This window comes from Meleagris gallopavo, chromosome 5, assembly GCF_000146605.3.
Source record: "Meleagris gallopavo isolate NT-WF06-2002-E0010 breed Aviagen turkey brand Nicholas breeding stock chromosome 5, Turkey_5.1, whole genome shotgun sequence".
Classification (NCBI taxonomy): Eukaryota; Metazoa; Chordata; class Aves; order Galliformes; family Phasianidae; genus Meleagris; species Meleagris gallopavo.
This window is the reverse complement of record NC_015015.2, coordinates 17,602,254-17,626,115: the sequence shown is the minus strand read 5'-3', so window position 1 is coordinate 17,626,115 and position 23,862 is coordinate 17,602,254. Positions and strand designations below refer to the sequence as shown.

Below are 23,862 nucleotides of genomic sequence, written 5' to 3'. Positions count from 1 at the left end.
GCGCATGCTGTCAAGGAATTACTAGACCAGCATGAGGACCATATTTATATTTATTTATTTATTTGTTTGTTTGTTTTGCACGGGCTGAGCTTGCAGATCCCCCAGCAGCAAAGCCTATAAATAGTAACTTCAGATTGCTGCCTCCAGATGTGCTCCCGGCAGCTCTACGCCAAGAACTGCAGCCCACCTCTTTGCTCTGTCCCTCTGACAGCTCTGCACAATGCTTTGCTTTGCTCTTTGCTCTGCAGGCCTCAGCAGTGCATGGTACCCCCATCCCCCTCCCCTTGCTCCAGCAGCACAGGGTGTATCGTGCCTGTTAGCAAAATGGAATCAGAGTGCAAAGGTAGATACTTGTACTTAAATAAATGTCATTTATTCTCTGAGGTTCAACAGTTTTCAAGTTTATAACACCCTATTTCACTTGTTTGCATAGGATAATAATAGTGAATATATATAGAATATGATACCATTACTATATAACAATGTTATTGCATCGTGACACTGTGCCAATTTCCTTACTAGAGCAAGATGATTTATTACTTAGGCTCTATTTAGGATTCACATACGTCTAACAGTAAGCCTTACCTTATTGTCATCCTGTGCTCTGTAGTGCACGTGTCCTAACCCAGGATCTGGATGCTTGGGAGATCTTCTCTTCTGATCAGATATCTGCACTCGTTGCCTGGGAGCTGCATTTTATTTATGGATCTATCTCCAAAGAGTGGGTGACTCCAAGGCTGTCACTCTGCTTCCCTGCTGACTGCTCCTCATATTTCACCCTGATGCAGCTGCAGTGATGCTGCTTTCCCACAAGCAATGGGGCTGCTCACCAGGCTGAGGAGAGAGTTTTGTGAACTCAGCATATTTTTCATTGCAGCTGAGCCCCATTTGTCATCAACGCTGATGCAGTTCAGAAACATACAAAATGTCCAGCTGAATTAATACTTGAGTACGATTCATCCTGAGTCTTCTAAGCGATGAGTGTTTTACTTATCTGGCAGCCTATCCAGGGTTTCCAGGTTAGCCTCCTTGAAAGAGTCTCGCTTTTCAAAGGAACTTGGCAAACTACTATCTCGCTCTCCGACAGTTTGCACAAGAGCTTGTGCTGAAACCAGACAGCTAGTAGAGAAGGCACTCAGCCTGAAATAGCATCAAAGGGCTGAGCATATCAGTGCTCACCTCCAGTTTGGGAATGTTTGGTCAGTGAGGGAGATAGGCCTCCAGCTCTGGAACTCAGAGCTCTCGGCACAACCAGGGCGATTTACAGTAATTTCTGGGCTACTTCCAAATGAGATAAAGGCTATCTGATAGTCATCTGGAGGATAAGGAGTTAATAGAGCCTCACAGGAACATTACCTCATTTCCTTTTAGGCATTGGAGAAGAGCTGAGATTTGAATTTTTTTGTTTTTTTGGGGCTTTTTTTGAAATTTGATTTATTTTTTTTTTTTCTTCAGAAAACAATCTGAAACATAGGAATCATCTTTCAGAATAACTGTCTGGCAGTCAGACAGCCTAATGGGTCTCATCACAGTACTACTGCTTGGCTGGTGTTTTGTATATGTGTAACCTTCTCTACATCTCTTTTTGGAACATGTTTTTGTCTATGTAGGATGCTCTCTCCTATAACAGCCACATCATATTGTGTGATACTATCTCACGAAAAATGCAGAGCTAATTACTTAAAGCATTTTTTTTCCAGTAAGCAGCAGAATGAATGATAACTCAGTTGCTGCAGGTTTGTACCCTGTGAGCTCTCTCCTACCACAGTAACTTCACTGCTGCAGTAGCCTGGTCCAGAGGTGCCCTTGAAGTGAGAGGCTGAGTGACAGGGAGCAAGGATTTCTTTCTACCCTTCTCACAGAAAGCACCAATGACATTCCTCTACCTGGCACCATTTTTTCCTGTAATATTCATATGAATTCACTGTCTGTCCCTAAGAACTGAAACTTCTATCTCCAGCATGACTGAAGTTTAGCCAGATTTCTTCAGAAACGATTATGTGGTGGAGAAGGTATGCAGTAGGTAAAGCCATGACATTTCATAAGCCTGATTTCTGTAGGAGGAGATGATGTTTAAAAAAAAAGACAAAAAAAAATCAATAAATTGTTTTAATTGTTTTGTCCTCCACAGACCTGAATGCTGCTTCAGTTCCTTCCGGAGACTGGATGCTAAGGCTGCTACTGAAAAATTCCAGCAGGATCTGGGTTTCCGAATGCTGAACTGCGGAAGGACAGATCTGATCAATCAAGCAATAGATGCACTGGGAGCTGATGGAGTTAACACCATGGATGATCAGGTATGCCATATAACCATACACACAAAAAAAAGTTAGCATCAAGTTGTGTGTTCCTTTCTTTGTAGGTCTTAAGCATTAGTTGCCTCTCCAAAACTTCTCTAATTCTAGCTGATGTTTTAGTGTGGAAAACTCATCTCTTAAAAAAAAAAAAAAAAATTAAGAATAGAAATCCCCCAGTCATGCAACTCTCACAAATCAGTTAAAGCCTTGAGTGAATTGTTTATCAACTGGAATGCAGGTCTGCTCCTTGGATGGTCTGTCTCAGGCACTGACTGAAGACAGGTTAATTGCTGGCTGCAAATGCAAAATCTGATGTTACCTTAATGCTAAGACAATATCAAAACAAAATTGTTTTTGCCAGTGCCAATCTTTTCTGGTTTAACAGCTAAAATCTCATCTGGGTGAGTGATGACCAACCAAAAGGTGTTGCTGTGTAATGGCTCTCAGGTTACCTGTTTGAAGTGGACTGTCTGTTCTCAATGGAGTGTGGTAGATGAAACAGCACAGAGAATCCTAGTGGCACTGGTATATCAGTCAGTATTAGCTTTGCTAAAAGCTCTCATGCTTTATTTTTACCTATCCCTGCTCAGCTGCATTTAAGCATAGGGACTTGTTACTGTGGGAAGTCTTTAGCTGCCTCTGTTTGTGCTGTTAGTCCTATCAAATAACAGCAGATGCCCCAGAGAGCAGACATTCAATGCACTGATCTACCTTCTAATTAAAAAAAAATGAAACAACCATCCACCTCCCCCAAATAAACATTCACTGCAGATGTCACAGCAATGAGAAAGACCTGTCATGTCTCAGAAACAACAGGATATTTATCAGTAGGAAGGATTTATATTCAAGTAAGGAGGTTTTCAGACCCAGTTGTGAAATGAGTAAGTCTTCTATGGTACTTTCTAGCATTCTGCAATTTAAAAGGTATATGAAAATGCATACAAACATGGGCAGAACTGCTCCTGCAGAAGGCTACATTTAACTGCACCTTATTTACATACCCCATATAAGTTTTGTGGTCACAGACATGTATCATTTCACAGATGCCCTTAACATTGACTTTGTTAAAGTGACACTGGTGGCAGATTTATATTATGAAAGTCTGCCATTTACTTTCTTGATTATTTTTTTTTCTTAAGTTTTTGTAATTTCTGCTCACGTAGCCCTCAGGCCTTCTGTTCTTCCAAAGCAGAACTGCCCTCTTCTTTGATATTTTGCCCTATGAACAAGCACTGTAGTATCATGGCATTCCTTTGCAGCCAACCAGCAAACTGGGAGAAGTTTTGCATTTTTTCTATGTAAGGACCCTGCTTTATAGGCAACTTTGGAAAGGTTGAGGACTTACTACTGTCATTTATTTATGATCTTGTTATCATTTTGCTGGTGTCTTCCTCTTGCCGATCCCCCTGTGAACAAGGGGACCAGATAGTGCTGGCAGCTCTGCTGTGTTGCAGAGTAATGGTCCCATGTTTCTAACCAGAATCTCTTCTTCCCCATGAATACTGAGCAGCAGGCAGGGAATGCAAAACTGAGTTGGGGAAATTTGTATGTATTTCTATAGAAACCTGGTAGTTTTAGAACCCTGACTGTGGCAATAAGTATGAGCTCATTTTTGAATTCTCAGTGAAGTTTACTTGTCTGTGTTAAATAATTGGTCTCCCCTGCAAAGCCCCAGTAAGCTAAACCTACTCTGCCCCTCACCCCTGAACATCTTTGCAAATGGGTATAGCTTCCTTATGTGTAGGAAGACTGGAATTGTGTCTGTTCTAAAAAGCTGCCTTTGCGGATTCAAAACCAGAACTCCTTTATTTGAGATTTGCTTCTATTTTGATAAAGCTATCTAAAGATGAACCTGTATTAATATGCAATGAACAGCAGAAATAGTGCCTTTGAAAGAATCAAATATCCAAAGTAATTAAAGGGGACAAAATGCTACAGGATATGAGCAGGAATTGATTTGACTGGTCTGTTTTCCTTTCTGTCCTTAGCTACTTCTGGAATGAACCCTCTAAGTAAGGCTTATTTCTCTCAATTCATTTCTGAGCCATCACAGTTTGTTGGTTAAACAGAGACAGACTTATGGGACTGAAATGCTGAAATACTGTAGCAAGTAGCATTTTAGCAATAGGGATATGTTGCCAAGTAGATTCCTGTGTACTGCTTTCAGTTCATCTGGCTAGAAATGATACAAAAAAAAAAAAAGCTATTTCTTTTTTGCAGCCTATGAAGCTCAGTAATTGTAGCAGTCTTGACTTCTAATTTTTGACCGCAGCAACTTTCCATATTAGCACATTGAGCCAGCCCTACGCTGAAACCAAAACGTTTTCAACATATGCACACACACACTCACACTCTGTACCTAAGATTCAAATTCTGTGTCTGTGACACAGAAAAAAGGTAACTTTTTTTTTTTCCTCCCTTAAAGGGTATGACCCCGCTGATGTATGCCTGTGCTGCTGGAGATGAAGCAATGGTCCAAATGCTTATAGATGCTGGAGCAAATTTAGATATACCAGTAAGTAAAGGAGTACCTCCTCCTCCTCATCATTCGTCTGTAAATTAACAAGAGCAATTATTAAATCACTATCAAATTTCTCCTACCAACTGAAGTCTTCGTTTCTGGAAGGTTCTGCCCCAATCTCAGGGCAAGGCACTTCTTTCAGAAGTCACTGCTTCAGAGGTTTGGGAGAGGGGAAAATACCTTCAGGACTTCTTGGAGCACTCACTGGCAAGTCTAATAGGCATGGTGGAGGTGAAGGGGCCTCCTTCCTTAAAGAGCTGCTGCCAGCAGAAACCAACAAGCCTATTAAAAAGGCCCAGAGGACCGGACAGCGAGTAGTGCTGGCAGTGTTTACTAAATGGTATTTGTTACCATTCCCTGGGGCCATCACTTAGAAAGGGAAAACAGTTATGCGGAAATCCAAAGATTATGGAAGACAGATGCTGCAGTGATTAACAACTACCTGGTTTTCTTGCCCAGGTTCCCAGTACCTCTCCACGATACCCTTCAGTCCATCCTGACAGCCGGCACTGGACTGCTCTCACCTTTGCTGTGTTACATGGGCATATATCTGTTGTTCAGGTAAGCAGAAGAAAGTCTTTGGTCAGGAATCTTTGCCCAAGATACCGAGGGACTGAAGTGTTTAAGCATCCACCCATCCTGCTCTCTTACATGGAATGAATGCCAAAGGCAGCAGAATAGAGCAGAATCCTGGAAATTCTGCTCATACTTCGAGGGGAACTCAAAACCAATTCCAAAACAAGACAGTAACTGCTGAATTTAACTTACCTTCTGATCAAAGGGAAAAAAAAGACATAAGCAAATGGAGGTTGCATACAGTCATATTCTGTATACATTTGTAAATAATTACAAAGACTAGATCCCACCTGGCAAATTGCCAGCACAGCCTTTGGTACTGCAAGGGCTGGACAGCCTTAATTTATGTGAGAGATAAGTGTGACTCTCTCAGGAGCTGTAGCCAGATAGAGCAAAGTTCCTTCTGGACTACATACTCACTGTGTCTGCTTGCTTTAAAACTTTATATAAAATCTTTAAATCTTGCCTTTGGCAACCATCCTTTAAAGGGTAGATGTGAGCTTTCTCTGGATTCTGTGTATGAAATCACTGTTCCAGGTAAGGCATGCCATGGGATAATTACCTGGAATTGTTGGCATCTCAACTATTCATTGGCAAACCAGCCAATGAACCAGTTGTCATGCTCTACAGACAGTTTTAGTTTTATAATAAAAATGTGAATGTATATGCTGTGCCCAGGCCGGTACCATTAATCAGGGATGGCTGAAACTGTTTAACTGTGACAGCATTACCCATTGCAGCCATCTGGACACTCACACTGGGAGGAAGAACCTCTGCTGCTGGCTTGAGGACAGCACTCGCTGTTGCTGCAGTGGTGCTGCTCTAGATGCCCCTCTGTTGCTGACTGCCAGCACTGCTTGGCCATAAGAGATGCATAGCCTCCCCTTTGTCTAGGAGACATGCAGTTGCCTTTGTGAGTAGCTTGGTGTGTTCAAAGAAAGCCACTTCTGTGCATGGCAAATCACTAAGCCTGCTAGGGCCTTCTTATACAAGCTCCACAGGGCTTGGGAGAGACCAAGAGCTATGTTTGGGCTCCAGGGCTAATTCCCTGAAGGTGTACCCTGCTTCCTGCACACATCATGAAACTAAATAAGATTAACTTCCTATGCTCAAGAGACACTCTGACTGCAGAGCTCTTTGGGGCTGGGAAATTACAGGTAGTAAAATCAAGTTCATAATAACAAATGAAAAAAAGAGTAGATATTCTCCAGTCTGTCAGCTTAGAACTTTTTTTTTTAGCATAAAATCACTGCTGAAAGTACACTAAAGCAAAAAAAAAAAAAAAAAAATCTGTGAACTGACATTTGTGTAAGGCTTTAGCCCTAGGCTGATCAAAAACACGCGTGAGAAACTTGACCTGCCAAAGGTATCTTGCTTTAGTCTTTAAGATGTTGCCTTTGTGCGTATGCATGCTTCATCATGAATCTTCTCATTTTCCTTCCTAGCACACAGCCTTTTCTGGTGTGCATTGCTGAACTGCTGTTTTCTCAACTCCTCATTTTTAAATGTGTCTGTTGCAGCTACTCTTGGATGCTGGTGCTCACGTTGAGGGCTCTGCTGTTAACAGTGGAGAGGACAACTATGCTGAGACCCCACTTCAACTGGCTTCAGCAGCAGGTAGGTTACACTCAACTATGGCACGCTCTGTCTGTTGCTATCACAAAACAAGCACAACTAATTGATGCCTGGATCAGGGATCTATAAAATGTGTTAGGATTTGCTCTGCACCGTGGTCTGCAGATACAGCAAAGATGCTTAATGGGCAGCACCGGGAGCTAGATAGTCAGCATTTCTAAACCACTAATGTGAACTCAGCCTGAGTTGGCAGTGACTGACAGCAATCATGTGCAACAGCTGATGGGCACTAAATGAGTGCATACTACTGCCAGTAGTACCAACTATTATCTCCTGCCAGCAGCCTCCATACTTAAGCTGAAACAGCTCTTCCTTTGCACAGGGCTCTGTGAAGAAACATAAAACAGCTACTGTCTAGCCTAGGCATGTCTTGGATTTAAATAACTTCCAGATGCAAAAATTAACGAGTTTAAATTCAGCCTGAGGAAAGAAGAACTGCTATATAGAGACATTTATTTTATTAATTTATTAAACACGAGTAAAATTCTGCATTTCTTCTATCTAGCTCCGTAAAGATTTTAGCATTCTATGAACAAGTCTGTGCTAGTCTAAAAGTACCTGTTGTTTTTCAGCATGTCAGTTCTAGCCTTTTTTTCCCCTTTCATTTCCTTCTGCTTTATTTTTGTGCCATCATGAACACAAATCTCTGCCTTATCTGCTCCAAGTTTTACTGAGAGATAAAAAAAAGAAAAAAGACCTCCTTCTCTGCCCATGCCACAGTGAAAAACGCACATTGTGCAAGGTCTCTTGCCACCACTCACTGCTGTATCTTATGAAAAGAGTGGAAGAGAGCCCAGGTGAATGTGAACTGCACCAATCTATCTGTCTGCAAGGTGGCTTTATGGAAGCCATGGTCAGCAACTCCCTTCTGGCCTTCTCCGTTAACCTCACCCACCAACTGAACAGCTAAGGATGCTTTTGCATACTGAAAATGCCAGACCAGTTTAATTTTCTTTCTGCCTGTAGCTAGTTGTGCATTCTTGTGTAGTTTAGCTGTTCTGTGACTCCATTCTTCTGAGAGATGTCATGAAGCCTAATACATGCTTACAGGATGCTTTGAAAACCTTCGTTGGCAGCCTAAAAGCTGCTGGTACACTTTGCCTGATAACAGTCCTGAGTTATGTTTCAAAAAAGAAAGAGACATGATATTTCTGTTAATTGTTCCCTAGGGAACTACGAGTTGGTCAGCCTATTGCTAAGCAGGGGCGCCGACCCCCTCCTGAGTATGCTGGAAGTCAATGGCATGTCATCTTCACTTCATGAAGATATGAATTGTTTCAGTCACTCAGCTGCGCACGGACACAGGTAAAGCTCCATTCACGTTCAGAAGAGTTTTTTGCCTAAGGCTTACACACTGTAGGTGTATTGCTTATCTTATGCCCAAATCCCTGGGTGTGCAGTTCAGAAGATGGTGTTAATGCTGACAGTAACCATTTTTTAGCACTGCTTAGTTTCTCTGATTATTCCAATTATGATGTAGGTAGTGCTGGGAGGAACTGACTGATTCTAAAAGCCAGTAGCTGCTTTCTGTTGCGTCCTTTTGAGGAAAAAAAAAAATCATGCAAGATTTTAATTATTCAGTAATAGTACCTTTGAAAAATAAAAGCATTATATTTTGGTCAAAAGCACAAAATGCAGCAGAAAGGTCACTTGTTTTTTCTTTCATTTGGTGGTCTAGCTCTACAGCACTGAGAGGGTAGAGACAGGAGCTGGTTCTAGCCCACCCTTTAGCAGATTAAGTTCCACCTATGAGCTAGCTGCAAAGATAGCAGTTCATGATATTGAGACAGATTCCAATCACATTAAGAAGTGGCAAAAATAAACTGCTACAGAATTCAGTTGAATCACTGGTTTCTGGATGACCGACCAAGAGATCGGTCATTAATACACTGAAAAGCTAGACTAGGCTTTCTAACCCTGCTTGCAGAGTGGTTATTTAGAAATAAGATGTTATGTACAAACTCATCCAGAAATTCTTTGATTCCCAGAAAAATGTCAGCATAACGAGCCAATTAAAACAGGCTCACACCACCCACAGAGATGGGCTGAGTGATATCCAGGGGGTCTCCTGCAGCGTTACCACACGCCTTTATGGCAACGTGCTCAGTAGCAGCTACCTTGTTGGCACACAGATGCGTGCCTGGAGGTGTGCTTTTGGCTCTGCTGTAACACACATCTGGCTACACCAGGGAAAACATCTGAAGTTCAAATGAGGCCCAAAGACAGCAGAGCTGGAACAGCCTAATGCTGTTATTTACAGTGTAAAACTACAGAAATGCTGTTCTGATCCCAACTCCGTTCCCCTCCCACAACCTGCTGTGACATCCAACCATGCAAACTGAAATTCAAGGCTTACTCTCCAGTCAGCTGGGGGAGGGTGATGGAAAGCCTGCAGTTCCCCTGTTCTAGTCACATGGAGTCGTGTGGGTGCAAGGAGAGCACCAGCTAGTGGCAGTGTGGTGCCACAGCTGCGTGTCTGAGTGGACTCCCGGGGATGAGGATGTCCGTTGCAGATGGCTGCAGCTGTCCGCAGGGAGACCAATGATGCAAGCTGCCTAAAGTGTCTTTCTGGACACAAGAAAACCTCTTTCTTGTAACTGCTCCGTGAAATTCCAAACCAGAAAATTCTCCCTGGATTTAGTGAGGCAGAACTGGCATTTTTTATGGTTTCTATTTGCTGGTACAGAAAGCAAGACTGACTAAAACAACAGTGCTAAATTTGGTCAATCAGGGAAACAGCAAGGGTTCTAACAGGTGCTTTGTAATTCTTACTTCAGAGCTTAAGGTGTTACCATAGATAGAGCTGGCAGAAGGAAGTGTGCTTCTAAGAAGTGTGCTAAAGTAGAGGCTGCAATAAAAATCAGTTCGCTCCAACACTCTGAAACATGCCCTGGTACTGCTAGGGTACAAGAGCATACTGCATTAATTTGTCCCTTCTATAAGGGCATCCATTTCTATCCTGCAGTAGGGGGAAGGAAGGAGTCTTAAATGCTGCTCTATATCTGCGAGATGTCTGTCAAAGCCCAATTCTATTTTTGGGAAGGAAATTATTTGCTAAGCCATACCTATAAACCCAAATCACAACAGTCCTGCCTGAATTGCTGCTCTTTTATTTATTAATAAGCAATACTACTTGTTCCTCCTCAGGAACGTTCTGCGCAAGCTCCTGACCCAGCCCCAGCAGATGAAGGGAGATGTCCTCTCACTGGAGGAGATTTTGGCTGAGGGAGTGGAGAGTGACACCTCCAGCCAGGACAGCTCCACAGAGGGACAGGTCAAGCTATGTAAAACAAGAACGAAGGCCCTGCAAGAGGCCATGTACTACAGTGCTGAGCATGGCTACGTAGACATCACCATGGAGCTCAGAGGACTTGGTAAGGTTTTCTTCATTTATTTTTTTAAGTCTCGTGCACGTTCAGGGAATGCAAAGTTTTTTTCCCCATTTCATTTGTACAAATGCCTGCAACTCCAACTGGAAGTCTATCCTAAGTTTCTGGGAAACTGTTGTACCTAATAATCAAAAGCAAGGGCCATCTCTCTCCCTCACGTACTCTGTTTATAAGGCTAGCCCCTTTGACACAAAGGTAACATCAGGGGTTAAAGTGGATTTGATCTAGTGGTGAAAGAACATATTTGATCTGAAGGCAGAATAGAGAAGCTTTGAGATTTGTGTCTGTTGTCAACAACAAGAAAAGACCTCATGCTACGCATAGGGTCAGGTATTCAAACAAGTTTAGTATAAATTTACTCTGTGTTCTGCCCATTGATGAAGCTAAGTACACAACAAGGAGTCTCTGGTCCTTAACAATCAGCAGAAGGTCCTGGACCAGTTTAGCAGTCCTCTGCTGCTGTAGACAAGTTGCTTAATCTGTCAGTGTCCCAGCTCAGTCACCTTTAATGACAAGACAAAAACGTATCTGCTGTAAAGCAATAGCTAGAGATTTACTTCAGTGCTAACATTTCAGTGTTATTACGTACTAACAGAAGTATCCACTCACTGTTATTTCTGTATTCATCACCTTTCTTTTGGTCTGGATACAGGAGTCCCATGGAAGCTCCACGTGTGGATTGAATCACTACGGACAACCTTCTACCAGTGTCGCTACTCGGTTGTACAGACCCTCTTACGGGAATTTGTCACCATTAAGGAAGAAGACTATAATGAGGAACTGGTTAATGAAGGGCTTCAGCTCATGTTTGATATCCTCAAAACCAGCAAAGTAAGCATTCGTTTTATAACAGTACCAAAATCAAGTGTTTGAGCCAGGTCTTTTGCAACTGTATAAACCATGGCACATCAAAAAACAAGTGAGTGCGTACACAGAGTCCCTGTGACTGCAGTATGAAGATGGCCCCAACAGCATTTATCTAAATTCATATACAGCCCAATGATAGGGAATCATAAAAGCAGCCCTCACAGTACAGGTATTTATTTCTCTATCAGTGAAAGCTATTCTGTTAAAAGTTCAGTTCAGCAACTGGATTTTGAAACTGTGCAAATGTAACAGGAAGTGTTAGCAGTACAGTACTGGGCAATGCAGGCTACTTCAGTAGTATCTTCTAGGAGCTTTCTGAACAAAGCTTTTGTTCAACGACATTTTCCTTCTTTTCTCTCATTTAAAGATTGCCTGTGACTATTTCATGACAGAGGGTTGGCCTGTAAACTGTTGCTGAGAGCGTTCTTTCAGAGTGCACTATTAGATCATGTGGCTGGTCCTTCTGTTTTGAGGTTGCTCTTGTAGGGAGCAGTTGCTATAAGCCTTGAGAGAACTGTTACAGAATGTTTGAAACTCTCTCAGAGCGAAGTGCTGATTGATATCTGTTCTATTCTCCTCCCAGAATGATTCTATCAATCAGCAGCTTGCATCCATCTTCACCCATTGCTATGGCAGCAGTCCCATACCCAGTATTCCCGAAATCCACAAGACACTGCCAGCTCGGCTTGGTAAGATGCTCACCCAAACACTGAAGCTTTTGTCATATTTCTTTTAAAGCGTATATTGTTTCAGAAAAAAAAAAACAAAAAAAACCACCAAAACTCATCTTTTTTTTTTTTTCTTCCTCTTTTCTTGCCTTAACAGATCCTCACTTTCTAAATAATAAAGAAATGTCTGATGTGACTTTCTTAGTAGAAGGAAAGCTGTTTTATGCACACAAAGTCCTGCTGGTTACTGCATCTAACAGGTAAATAAATCGCTTTCTACAGCTCTGTGCATAATATAAAAGGAAGCTCTGGCCCTTCTTTATTTTTTGTGACTAATTCTTAATCACTCACTACAGTAATGCAGCTGCTGAGGATATGGACTGCAGACATAATTCAGAGCTGCAGGATCAGTCCATATCATCTTTGCTAATGTTAAGAACGCAGGATGGGTTTTTCTAGCCATTCAATTGTTCCTAGTCATTCCTAGTACGGTGATAAGGAAATCCATGGCTGCACTGACATGAACTGATTGGTAATAACCCCTAGAAACCTGTGCAGTAGTTGCGAGTGCACAGACCAAGGCATTTCATGCCTTTTTCATTCCCCCTCTCAGTTTGCTATCTAGAGGCACAGTTGTTCCACATTTCACCTGTGGAACACATGCTTCTCTCTCTCACTGGCAAAACAAGTGTTTTCAACTATTATGATGTGAGTTTGAATGAATCTCGTGCAATTTACCGGATAATTTGCCCCTGAAGTTCCAAAGCAATTATCTTTAGATTAAAAGGAATGTTTTGGTTGTCAACTTAAAAATGGTAACAAAGGAAAATCGTTCACCTTGCTTAGACTGTCAACAGGCAATGAGTGTGTGAAGTGATAATACAGAAATCTATTAAAATTACAGGTTTAAGACTCTAATGACCAATAAAACGGAACATGACAGCCATGGAAGCAAGACTGTTGAAATTAGCGATATGAAATACAATATTTTCAAGGTATGTAGCATATCTCACCTCTTCTCTACTCATCATCTTCTCACATACTTCGAGGCTGTGAGAGCCGAGACTAAATATTGCTGATAATCTACAACCAGAGATCAGCTTAAATTCAACCTCTATTCCATGAATCTGAAGTCTGTTTCTAGCTTTTCACTAGGACCAAATTCAAACAAAAACTTACAGCTTACATGTTTATAATCTCGCTACACAATTGTTTCTTCCATAAGGCAGGTGAAACAGTCTTATACTTAACATACTTTTAAAAGGCTTCCAGGCAGATCTCAAGTTTTGTTAACCAAAAGGTAAGCTTACTTGCAGGCAGACTACCAGGCTTTAATATTAATTCAAATCACATTATCAGAAATTAGTGATATTATTTTGAAGAAAGGCTCAAAAATCAAGAATTTCACTTCATTTTATGACATTTCTGTATGTAATGGGCCTAAAATTCATTATGTAGATAAAGTTGGTTACTTAGCACATACCCAAGGACAAAAACAAGCAGTGAAGTGTACCAGTTAGTCATTCCAGCTTTCCAGGTCTGCACCTCAAATTTTGAAGAAAGGTACAGAACAGAAATCTAAAGCGCAGAATGGGTTGTGTAATTGCTTCACTACAGTGTTGGGGCTCTTTCTATGATGCATACAAAGCTGCCATCACCTCACATTGAGAGAATGGAAATTGCCTGTTGGAACATCTTGGTCCTACTTGAAAGGGGCTATACAAGTTTGGATGTCATCCATCCAACACCAAACTATGCAACTCAGGAAGTGACAAAAAGTAAAATAGAATCAAGTGGAATTAAACCTCCCTAACAAAATTTTTCATCAAAAGGTTTCAGAAGATAAACTTTTGCTTCACTGAAGAATGCAACTAATTAAAAAGAAGTAAAACAGTGGCAATACTTCCTGGAACTAGATGATTTGATGGTAAACAAAATCAGACTAGTTAAAGAGGTTCTGACATGCTACAGTAATCTCAATTATAGCACTCAGAGGATGGGGCAGCAAACTGAATCACTGAAGCTCTAGGTTCTGCTCAAGGCTCTGCTGGAAAGCAGCTTGCCTTCCCTGTGCTTGCTCAAATAGGAAAACTTTACAAGTACAAGCTTAATTTTGTTACCACTACTGTTAGAAGTGGTAAGCACAGCATGCATCCATACCTGCTTCCACAGTATAAGAACAGTGGAGTGACTTCCCTTTCCAATACCAAACTGAACTGTTCCCTAGATATGGTGATCCTGGTTTAGCTGGGGTGCACACATGGAGATCAAAGAGCCTCAACTGCCATTGCTGCAAACAATTAGGCTTTTTCCTCCTGCCCCAATGGTGGCGGGGGGAGGCTGGAAGCTGATTAGAAGCACAGCAGGAGAGGCAAGAGGCTGGGAGGTCCCCACAACACACATGCTCATGGCATGGCAGACTCAGTGCTCCAGCTAGCTGGCAGCTGCATGTGACCAGCCTGCGAGGCTTTACCAAACAAGAACGTTTATATCGGAGGCACGCTGGTCACTCTCTCAGCTTAAAATCTTCAGCAGGGCCCTCTTCAAAGCCCGAGAAGAAATAAGTATTAGAAAGCAGCGAACTTGCAACAAGAGGAAAAAAAGCCAAGTGGAGATGGGAGCCAGCATACTATGTGATCCTTGTCTGCTCAGGAAGGGGAGTGCAGTCATTCACAGCCCCCTGTGACTTCAGTGATAACAGCTTCATGGCTGGCCTTCTTCCCATTCCAGATGCTGATGCAGTACTTATACTATGGAGGAACAGAATCCATGGAAATTCCCACCGCTGATATCTTAGAGGTGAGAGTATTTTCTTCTAATCTTGTTAAGTGCACTGGGGCATAAACAGGGGTTGAAAGGCAAAAACTAGGAGCTAACAGCAAGCTTGCAATCCAAGAATAGAAAAGTTCAACGTTTCAATGCAGTTGCTTGGAAATGAGAATTAGCAATTATTTGATATTATGTCCATGAGATACAAGGGGGAAAAAAAAAAACAATACACCACTGCAGTGCTTTTGGTACTAGAGCTGGGTGAAAGCTTCCTCTGCATGTCCTCCTCTCTGCTGGGAGAAGCAAGCTGTTTAGAGATGGTGTAGCTGATTCCACAGCAGGCCAAACAGCAAGGAGCTTAAAAATCACAAAGAAACAATTGAAACAAGCTGAACTTCTGCAGCACTACTTACAATTCAGCAAAAGTCAGCTAGGAGCACTTCCCTGTTACAAACAGGTCCTTTTACAATAATGCTGTTTAGTCACAAGCGGTCTGGTGAGATTGAAGTTTACTGCTAAAGACTACACACAGCTGTTCTGCTTTGTTTTGAGAAAAGGGGGTTTTCAGCAGCCTAGATCTTGTCTGTCATAGTGACAAAAGGCAGCGCAGATGCAGGAGAAGCAAGCCTATACTAGTGGCCTTTCTGCTCCTTCGTAAGGACTGAGCTGTTGTTAAACGAGGCAGTCACAAACTGTTCAGAGAAGAGATCGTCGGTTCTGTCTACGTTCCCTAGCTCTTTCAAGGCTCACAAGCTTCTCTCCTCTAATAGCTGTTGTCGGCTGCCAGCCTGTTTCAACTGGATGGTCTCCAGAGACACTGTGAAATCCTCTGCGCCCAGACGATCAGCATGGAAAACTCTGTTAGCATCTATAAATATGCAAAGGTACGCACCAAACTGCCTTATTTAAGAATCACAATGAAGCAGCAGTCTCATCTCAGTGACTAAATATAATGGGCATAGAATAGGTACCTGCTATGCTGGTAACTGCCCCAGCCACATCCGCAAGTGAGATGATGTGTTATGTTTCAGCCTGTGAAGTCCTACACAACACTAGTATGTTTTTCCATCCAAAGCAATCATGTATGAAATCGATGAGAGATCCCTACAGAGCTGTGTAGAGATGACTTGGGGCGCTGAAACAGCAGCATCATCCAGCAAAGCCCAAGAGAATCACATCCTCAGAGCAGCAGAGGCACTTGATCATACAGTACAGCAATTAAGCAGCAAACCCTTTCCCCGCACACTTGCTGAAGTATCTGTTTTATAGCTCCAAAACTAGCAGAAACCTTTATATCAAACAACCCAACCAACGTTATCAATAAAATCATTGAGGAAACAGCCTGCCATTCCCAGAAGTTTCAGACACAGGATCAGATCCCTTAAAAGACAAGCAGAAGTATTAGGGGCAGTGATGTGCACCCTTACTTTGTCCATAATGGTGCACTGATATTTTTTTTTTGCTGCCTGGCTATCAGACTTGGCCTTATTTCTTTCTTTATTTATTTTATCACGTGGAACTCAGGCTGGTCCATTTTAGAGCCTAAAATTTAACCTTATGCAATAGTAGAGGTGGAAAGGACCATTCTTCCTTTGCCTTCAGTACTTTTCATTGAATAACTATTTGCACAAAACTCCCAGGACCCCAGTGTATGTGCACAGTGCTTCCAAGTACTGAAAGCTTCATTTTTCTTCTGTTACCTAGCTGCCCAGAGCAGTTCTGAAGGAAAGGGAACTGGATCGCAGCCAGACTGCCCCCTACCATGTTTCATAAGTGCAAAATCCCTGGTCTCCTACATTCACCTCCCTTCTCTAGCAGAACCATATTTCCTATTGCTACAAGTCGTGCACACCATCTGGCAATGTATTACTTTATGTTGTGGCACCACTCTCTGCCTGCACAGCAGAACAGGTATTTTGGCCACTTCATCAGCCAGCTGCTCTCTTCCTTTAAGAGGAAGCAACTGGCCTGCCGGCCCCATGGCTGTGCCAGCAGCAGGCCACCAGGGGAAGAAATTAAAAAAAGCTTAAACGCCTCTCTGCTCACACCTGTGCCTGCAAAAAGCATCAAAAGAAATCACCAGTCATCACTGGGCCTACCAGAGTTCTTTTCCATAGTCATTACTGTTGTTTTCTTAATCTCAGAAAACACTGGAAATGAAGTTAGGCCCAGGCACGTTCCATAGGTTTGTGACATAGAGAAAGAGCTAACTGACTGTACTCTTCTGCAGATTCACAACGCACCTGAACTAGCAGCTTTTTGTGAAGGCTTCTTCCTTAAACACATGAGCTCTCTTCTAGAGCAGGACTCATTCAAACAGCTGATCTACAGCAGGAACAGCAAAGTGCAAGGCTTGGACCCTCTGCGGGACTTGCAGATAGCCCTGGCTGGCCGCCTGCATTCTGTGTACGTCACCTCAAGGGTGTGAAGCAGGAACAAGGCAGTTGCAGAAGCACTGGTTCAAACCGCACGGGGACACGGCCTCAGGCAGAGCTGAAGCTTTCCTGTCTGTCTTCTGGAGTCATCAGTTCTCGCTGGAAGTCCCCTGCATCAGATACCCCATTAGGGGTGGTGCCTCGTCCCACTGAAGGAGGGGAGCTGGCTTCTCTGTGCTACTACTGTCAGAGCTACGCTGTGTGAACAGTGTGATCAAGAGCTGGGGATGCAAGCAAAGAACCCCAATTGAAGCAATCAATACTGCCATCCAAACAATGTACAATGTGGGCCTGTAGAGAAGTGAGGCAACTTACCTAGATCTAACACCTCATATCTAGTCTTCAGTGTCCGTCTACACACCATAATGGCCACCTGGTTCATATGCGTAGATATTTTACTTGTAAAAAGGCTGCATAGAAGGAGTTTTCTAATCCTATGGACCACTGCCCATTCAACAAGTCATCAGTCTGAACACAGAGGCTGATGTACGCAGACCCCTTCGCTGCAGTAACAAACACCAGTTTCCACACACAGCAAGAGACTCCGGCATAAGTTTTCCCCTGAACTGTTTGCACCTTGAAGGAGAATTTGTGTAGATGTATGAGGCTGAGTAGGAGCTACTAACTCTGGAATTACTCACTCTTCACACGTAATATGAAGAACTGAGCTGGGGCAGGGAAGGGAGAAAACTTTTTTAAAATACGGTTTCACTGTGCTAATTGTTTAATCTGGATCCAATTTGAGAGGAAAAAGTACTGTCTACCCTTTCACTACAGAGGTTTGATAGCCCAATTCACTTTTACCTTAAAAACATGTTTGTGAACATTATCTGTGAGATCTGACATCATAAGAGAGACTTTCTAAAAGACTCAGGTGTAGAAGCAGCTATCGCTAAGCTGAAAAACTGTCTGATAGCATAAATAAGCAATAAAAATCTCCCTAAGACCACGAGAAACATACAGCTTGATGCTTTGTTCTCTCTGTGGAGAGAAGCTGGGGGTACAAGCTCTGAAATCAAGTCTTTGCCTCCACATCCTCATCCATGCGGTGATGTTTCCACTACCTCAGGGAAGACTGTGCACAGCACACTGCTGACTGCTGCCTCGAGGTAGGCTGCACTCTGACATTTGGGCTGCAGCACTTACACAAGATGCCTCAAATACTCTCAAAGTACTCTTGAGTACTGAAATACTCAAGATTCACATTTTTCCTTGCTCACAGCAGATGGATGTTTCTGTTCAGAAAGGACTTGTGCTAGACATTCTCCTAGCGGACTTAAGCGGAAGGAAACAGTTCAAGATACACTCTGAGGCCACTTATCTTTCCCTTTTTAAATAAGCCCAACCTTAAGAAGCTGGTTAATCATATACAACTGCACACCTTGCTCTCACCAACCTTCAGCTGTTCCCCTGATCTCTGTAAGCACCCTCCAGAAGTATATGCTAAGATGTGCTCGTAGGCTACAGGTGGATGAAGGAGAAAACAAAGCAACAGTTTAGGTGGGAAACTACCACTTAAAAATCCAACAATTAACATTGTAATTAAGCACACTGGTAGAAAAGTAGGCTTAGCTGAGCATAAGCTCCATTGCAAGGTATAGCCATGATTTAAATAGATGAAGGGAAGGAGAATGAACTATAGCACCCTTCAGCAAAATCACCAAAACGTGCCATACCTGCTTTCCCAAAGGGTTTGCATCACAGGCACACTGCATGCAAGGAGAACGATCAGCCTAGTATCAGTCATCTAACAGACACTTTGGTCAAAGCACACACACTAATTTGTGTACACATCCACTTTAGAAGATCACCAGCTTCAGTAACCCTATTTATTATCAGAAAGCCATAGAGATGCTACAAAATTGTTACTGTTCTGCCAGAAAACCACCACAAAAGGCTCTATCTTGGAAGGTATTTTCAAGCAGCTGCTCCAGCTATCTGTACAAAAATGTAGGTCCTCTTTTATTGCTGTAATATTACAATGCTTTGTTAATTGTACATTAATGTTGTCATTTATGTAAATGTACCGGGATTTTATTAACAACGTAATTTTAAAATACACAGCTGCTGTTATTTATTCTGCTTCTCTAACAATGACAAAAACATATTTAAAATCTTCTGTGGAAAAGGTAGTTGCAGTTTTACCACCTTGCATCGTTTCGGTATATGTATCTAATTTGATGCTTCAAAGCAAGAGATAAAAAGGCATTCATTTCCCTGTCCCAGGTTCACACTTTTTTTTTTTTTTTGCATAATAAACGAAACTTGCATTTTTCCTAGCTCAAGTGAAATTTACCTAGACACCCTTCATTGAAAAGAAGCAGATGTGAAAGAAAAATCCTAATTCTGGGATTCTTTTCCTACACATATCAATCAGACCTCAGGAATTAAAGGTCTGACCCACTCCACTCTAATGGTAACAAAGAAGAGGTGACAGAGGAGAGAGCACTTCCTCTGTCTGGCCCTGGCACCCAGAAGACTGGGATGGCTCTGACGGGTGTGGGTGGCTGCTGCTTTGCTCTGGTAGTAGCAGGACTAGTAGTCCTGTGTTTGAAGACCACACTGGCAACCACCTGTAGTCAGGTGAGCAACAGCACATGGAGCCCTCCTGAACTCTGGCCATGAGCATCACCCGCACACAGAGACGGAGGTTAAGGAGGCAGCCGCAGCTGCACGGGTTTCATCCCTGACCATCAGATGACAAAGCCAGAGATTTAAGCAACGACAAAAAATGGAATACCTGAATGGAAAGCTGCTAGACTCATTCACTCTCTTCCTCTCTCTGTATTTATCAGAAATAGTGGCTTGCTATGACCAAGATGCAAAGAGCAAGGGCATTTACTCATCTGTGAAGTCAAACATACAGAGGTTTCTTTCTGCTGACAGCAAGAATTTGACCCAGAAATAACTATTTCTTTCCCCCCTCTAAGTCTGTCCCATAAATCTTTCAGACCCCTATGGTGTTTGGATAATGCCTCAACTGTAACTCTGGATTTAGTGTTACCCTGCAGGAGGACTCAAATACTTTGCTTCTTAGAACACCAATTCTATGGACTTCAGAAGAAGCCATTAGTACAACCAGAATGTGTGTTCAGCTGCTGAGAACCCATTAATGGTTGCTTCTTTCCTTCAATTTCCCACCACACACCTAAAACAAAGGGTGCTGTGCAGCACACCTCTCTGCTGCAGCAAGACCTGAAATCCAGTTCTACAATAAATGAGCATCGTGAGCATTTGTTGATGTGATCTAAAAGAATTCTGCTGCGAACGATGCATGAGGGATGCTTTCTCTTGTACTGTACCCTTAAACCAGCATGCTTGGAAACCAACCAGTGCAAATCCTGATACACTTTCAAGAGTTGTGGAATTCAAAGATCTAAGATTCCCTTTGGAGCACTTCTGCTCTAGAAAGTCGATTAAATAGAATTTTTTTGCATCAAACTAGTTGCACCCCTATATTATGCAGTACTGCCCTTGTAGTCCTAGAACATGTAGCAAAGTTGGCACAAAACTTTGCTGGTCATAGTTGTATGATTTCATGGAGCAGAGGAAATAGCACTCATACACCTGCCTGAACACACTCTGCCTTTGGGAGTCAAAACCTTACTGCTTTATGATAAACCCTTACACAGCAGGCAAGCACCAGTTAATGTAGCACTGCTACCAACTGGCCCTCCGCCCTCCCCAAACACTGCACAAGCAACCAGATACTGCTTCCTGCACCTGCTATAACAGACACAACCAGGGGAACACGAGAAGAGAGTGACAACTCCTTCGAGGAAGTGGGGCTGTAAGCGGCTGCCTCCACTGCTCCTGACAAAGAAAGAGGATGCAGAAGGTAGATTTGGCTCCCCCAAGAGGTTTTGAGTAAAAGACTTTTTTGCTGGTGCACAGCAAAGAATACAGAGTATAATATTGCTCTCGGTACTATTTGCCCAGGCAGAAGAAAAGGACCAAAAAAAAAAAAAAAAAAAGACTACTGTTATATGATGAAAGTCACAGCAGAGCAGGGTAAAAGGCCTCACTACAGCACCACAGGTTGGCCCAGTCTCACAACTGGAGTCATTTCCAGCCCCAGCAATCTTTTCCTACCGCTCATAACTAGAAAACAAGCCAGCCAGTTTAAAACCATTCCTACCCTCAGTCAGACAGGTCCAAGCCCATTGCTTCACAAACCACTCACAGGACAGGCAGTACAGAACATCACACGGCTCAGCTCTTCCTCCAGTGCCAGCTCAGTCATGAGGGTACACCTGAGTTTCCACTTTCAGCCTTCGCACATTCCAGTATACCCGCCTCTACCTTCCAGACCACTCACTGGAGCTGTACCACAGCCATAGGAGCTCACCTCCCACCCACAACACAAAAGCCAGCTCCCAGCAGCAGGGAAGGTCCTCAGCTTCACTGCTTTCACTTCTTCCCAGATACCTCACAGAGGTCAGCTTCTTCCAGCTGTCAGAACAGCTCACAGGCTCCAGCAAGCAGGATGATTCTGCTGACAACTAGGTCACAGCTACCCACCACCTGCAGGGTGCTGCTCACTAAACGGCTTTCCCATTCTCTTCCAATTAGTCCCAGCACTGTCACCATAGGCAAGCAAGCTGGTGTGGGCACAAGAGGAGAGAGCTGATGCACAGCAACGTGCCGGGCACTCGATCAGCAGCATGGGAGCAAGGCTGAAAGCTGTAAGCTGACCTAGTGTGTTTAAAACAGCCTGAAATGCTACTGCCTCTGGTTACAGTTGTAAGAAACTGTCCCATGCACAGGAAACATGGAGCATGGAGAGCCAAGAGGGCTGTGCCTTCAGCTACATGCACACACTGCAACAGCAGCCCATTTCAGGCTTCTTCACATGCGTACAGCCCCTCTGTAGGGGACCCTGGTACAAAAGTAACATGATCTCAGAGCAAAAATTACTGCAGCAAAACAAACAAAACAGAAGTTAACATCTGGAGATACAGAACTCACTCCCTTCTCATCTTCCATGCTGTATGAAACGTTAATATACCCCAGCTACTGAAGGACAGATAGCCCTGCCCTGCTGCTAAGAGCTCATTCACCTGGCCCTTCCTCCAGCTGGGATTGTAACCCAGCTCATTTGAGCTAAAGCACAGACAGAGGAAAATGTGGTTTGACCAGAGTTGGTAAAAAAAAAAGAATTAAAGAAAAATAAATAAAACCACCTCTCTCACTTATTTTAGAACGTGAGATCTTTTTTCCATTTTGCTGTTGAAAGAGCAACTGTCAGGCAGAGGAATCCAAAAAGCTGCCAGGAATCACAAAGCATACATGGAAAACTTGAAAAAGAATGGTTCAGCTCTGAATAAAGTCATTTTTGTAAAAATAGCATAATTCTGCTCCAATACAACTCCCACTCTGGCATAGTGGGGCACAGTCATTAATAACACCTGAGAAGTGCAAGTATAAACATGAAGCTCAAAGCCCTCAAGTCATTTTTGACAACTAAAGAACAAACTCACCAGTAACAAAGATGACCACAGCCCACAATAGACAGCAAGCAGAAGAAGCGGCTGAATACAGATATCTGCCAAATAGTAAAATCCTCATTTGTTCGAAGAATCCATTTTAATTTTGCTTACTACCTTCTACTTTGACTTACAATTTACAAGAAGTTTTGCCAGACTACATTAATATGATCACTAATCACTCCTAGCTACTGGGGGAACATGCCAGTTTCCTGTTTTATTTCACAGTACTCACTAGTAAAGGTTGGCAGAATTTGGCTTGTGAGGGGGGGGAGAAAGAAAACATACAAGGAGACATGACATGACCACCTTTCTTACATCCTCATCTCTATTTCAGAAAGCATCCCACACCTCCTTCCAGCATCTCCGAGCATCCCTGGACTCAGATAGGCTCAAAGAGCACGCTGTGTATTGCTTGTTTTGCCTCACTGCCAGTCTGGCTCCTGCATCAATAAGCAAAAGTACTTTCCCTGAGATGGTGCCAGTAAAACAGACAGCCAAGTTTCTACAGGCGCTTGAGGTCTACCAGCATGAGACCATATTTCCTGAAACAACCATTGCCTCCCTCTGGCTTCAGGCATCAGAACAGCTTCGCATCACAAGTGCGGACAAAAGGGAGGTCCCCCTGAGCTGCGTAGGTCACAGCTCTAGCAGTCACAGCAGAAGCAAAGGACAGTCAAACAAGTCCTGACCCTTAGCAACATGTAGATAACTGTAATAAAAGTTCCCTTAAGCCTTCATTTTTAATCTCTAAGTAGAATCAAGGTTTAGCAGTACTCACAAAATGTACACTGTAATTTACATCTCTTTTAAGAAATTAGTGTTTTCTTACCACAAAAGCTTAACACACAATAAAAAGAAAGCATTCCCATACCATCATCTCTATCTAGAGCAAGCAGAACACTACTACCTGCATAACAAACCAACAATCCACAAAGAATCCAATTAAACTGCTAGTGCTATATCAATAGTGAGTTTCAGTGTGCTTTTAAGGGACACTACAAGCATTAAAAGCCTTCTCTCACAGCCTGTCAAACCACTGCTGCTCCTCTCAAAGCAGAGCATAGGAAGTAGGCATGCCAACATTATCCCACTACTAACAACAACAGTAAAAACAAACAGAATTCACACTCACCTTTTCTTCCTGAAGACTTTCCAAAGATGAAGAGGCTCACACTTCCTATCTGCTCCTTTCCTAACTTCTTCAGAGTCCTTTCAA

At 42.8% G+C, this 23,862-nt stretch overlaps 1 protein-coding gene across 1 annotated transcript in view; it reads left to right on the top strand.

The window, feature by feature from the left end:
* Positions 1-19,436, top strand: part of ABTB2 (ankyrin repeat and BTB domain containing 2) — a 131,446-nt gene extending 112,010 nt beyond the window's left edge. Inside the window, exons 5-17 of the mRNA XM_031553493.1 lie at positions 2,132-2,297; positions 4,723-4,812; positions 5,278-5,379; positions 6,915-7,011; positions 8,199-8,334; positions 10,177-10,403; positions 11,071-11,249; positions 11,869-11,974; positions 12,111-12,213; positions 12,858-12,948; positions 14,684-14,752; positions 15,493-15,606; positions 16,953-19,436. Coding sequence (XP_031409353.1) covers positions 2,132-2,297; positions 4,723-4,812; positions 5,278-5,379; positions 6,915-7,011; positions 8,199-8,334; positions 10,177-10,403; positions 11,071-11,249; positions 11,869-11,974; positions 12,111-12,213; positions 12,858-12,948; positions 14,684-14,752; positions 15,493-15,606; positions 16,953-17,150 — 1,678 coding nt within the window. The 3' untranslated portion in view covers positions 17,151-19,436. The remainder of the gene's footprint in view (positions 1-2,131; positions 2,298-4,722; positions 4,813-5,277; positions 5,380-6,914; positions 7,012-8,198; positions 8,335-10,176; positions 10,404-11,070; positions 11,250-11,868; positions 11,975-12,110; positions 12,214-12,857; positions 12,949-14,683; positions 14,753-15,492; positions 15,607-16,952) is intronic.
* Positions 19,437-23,862: the final 4,426 nt, after the last annotated feature.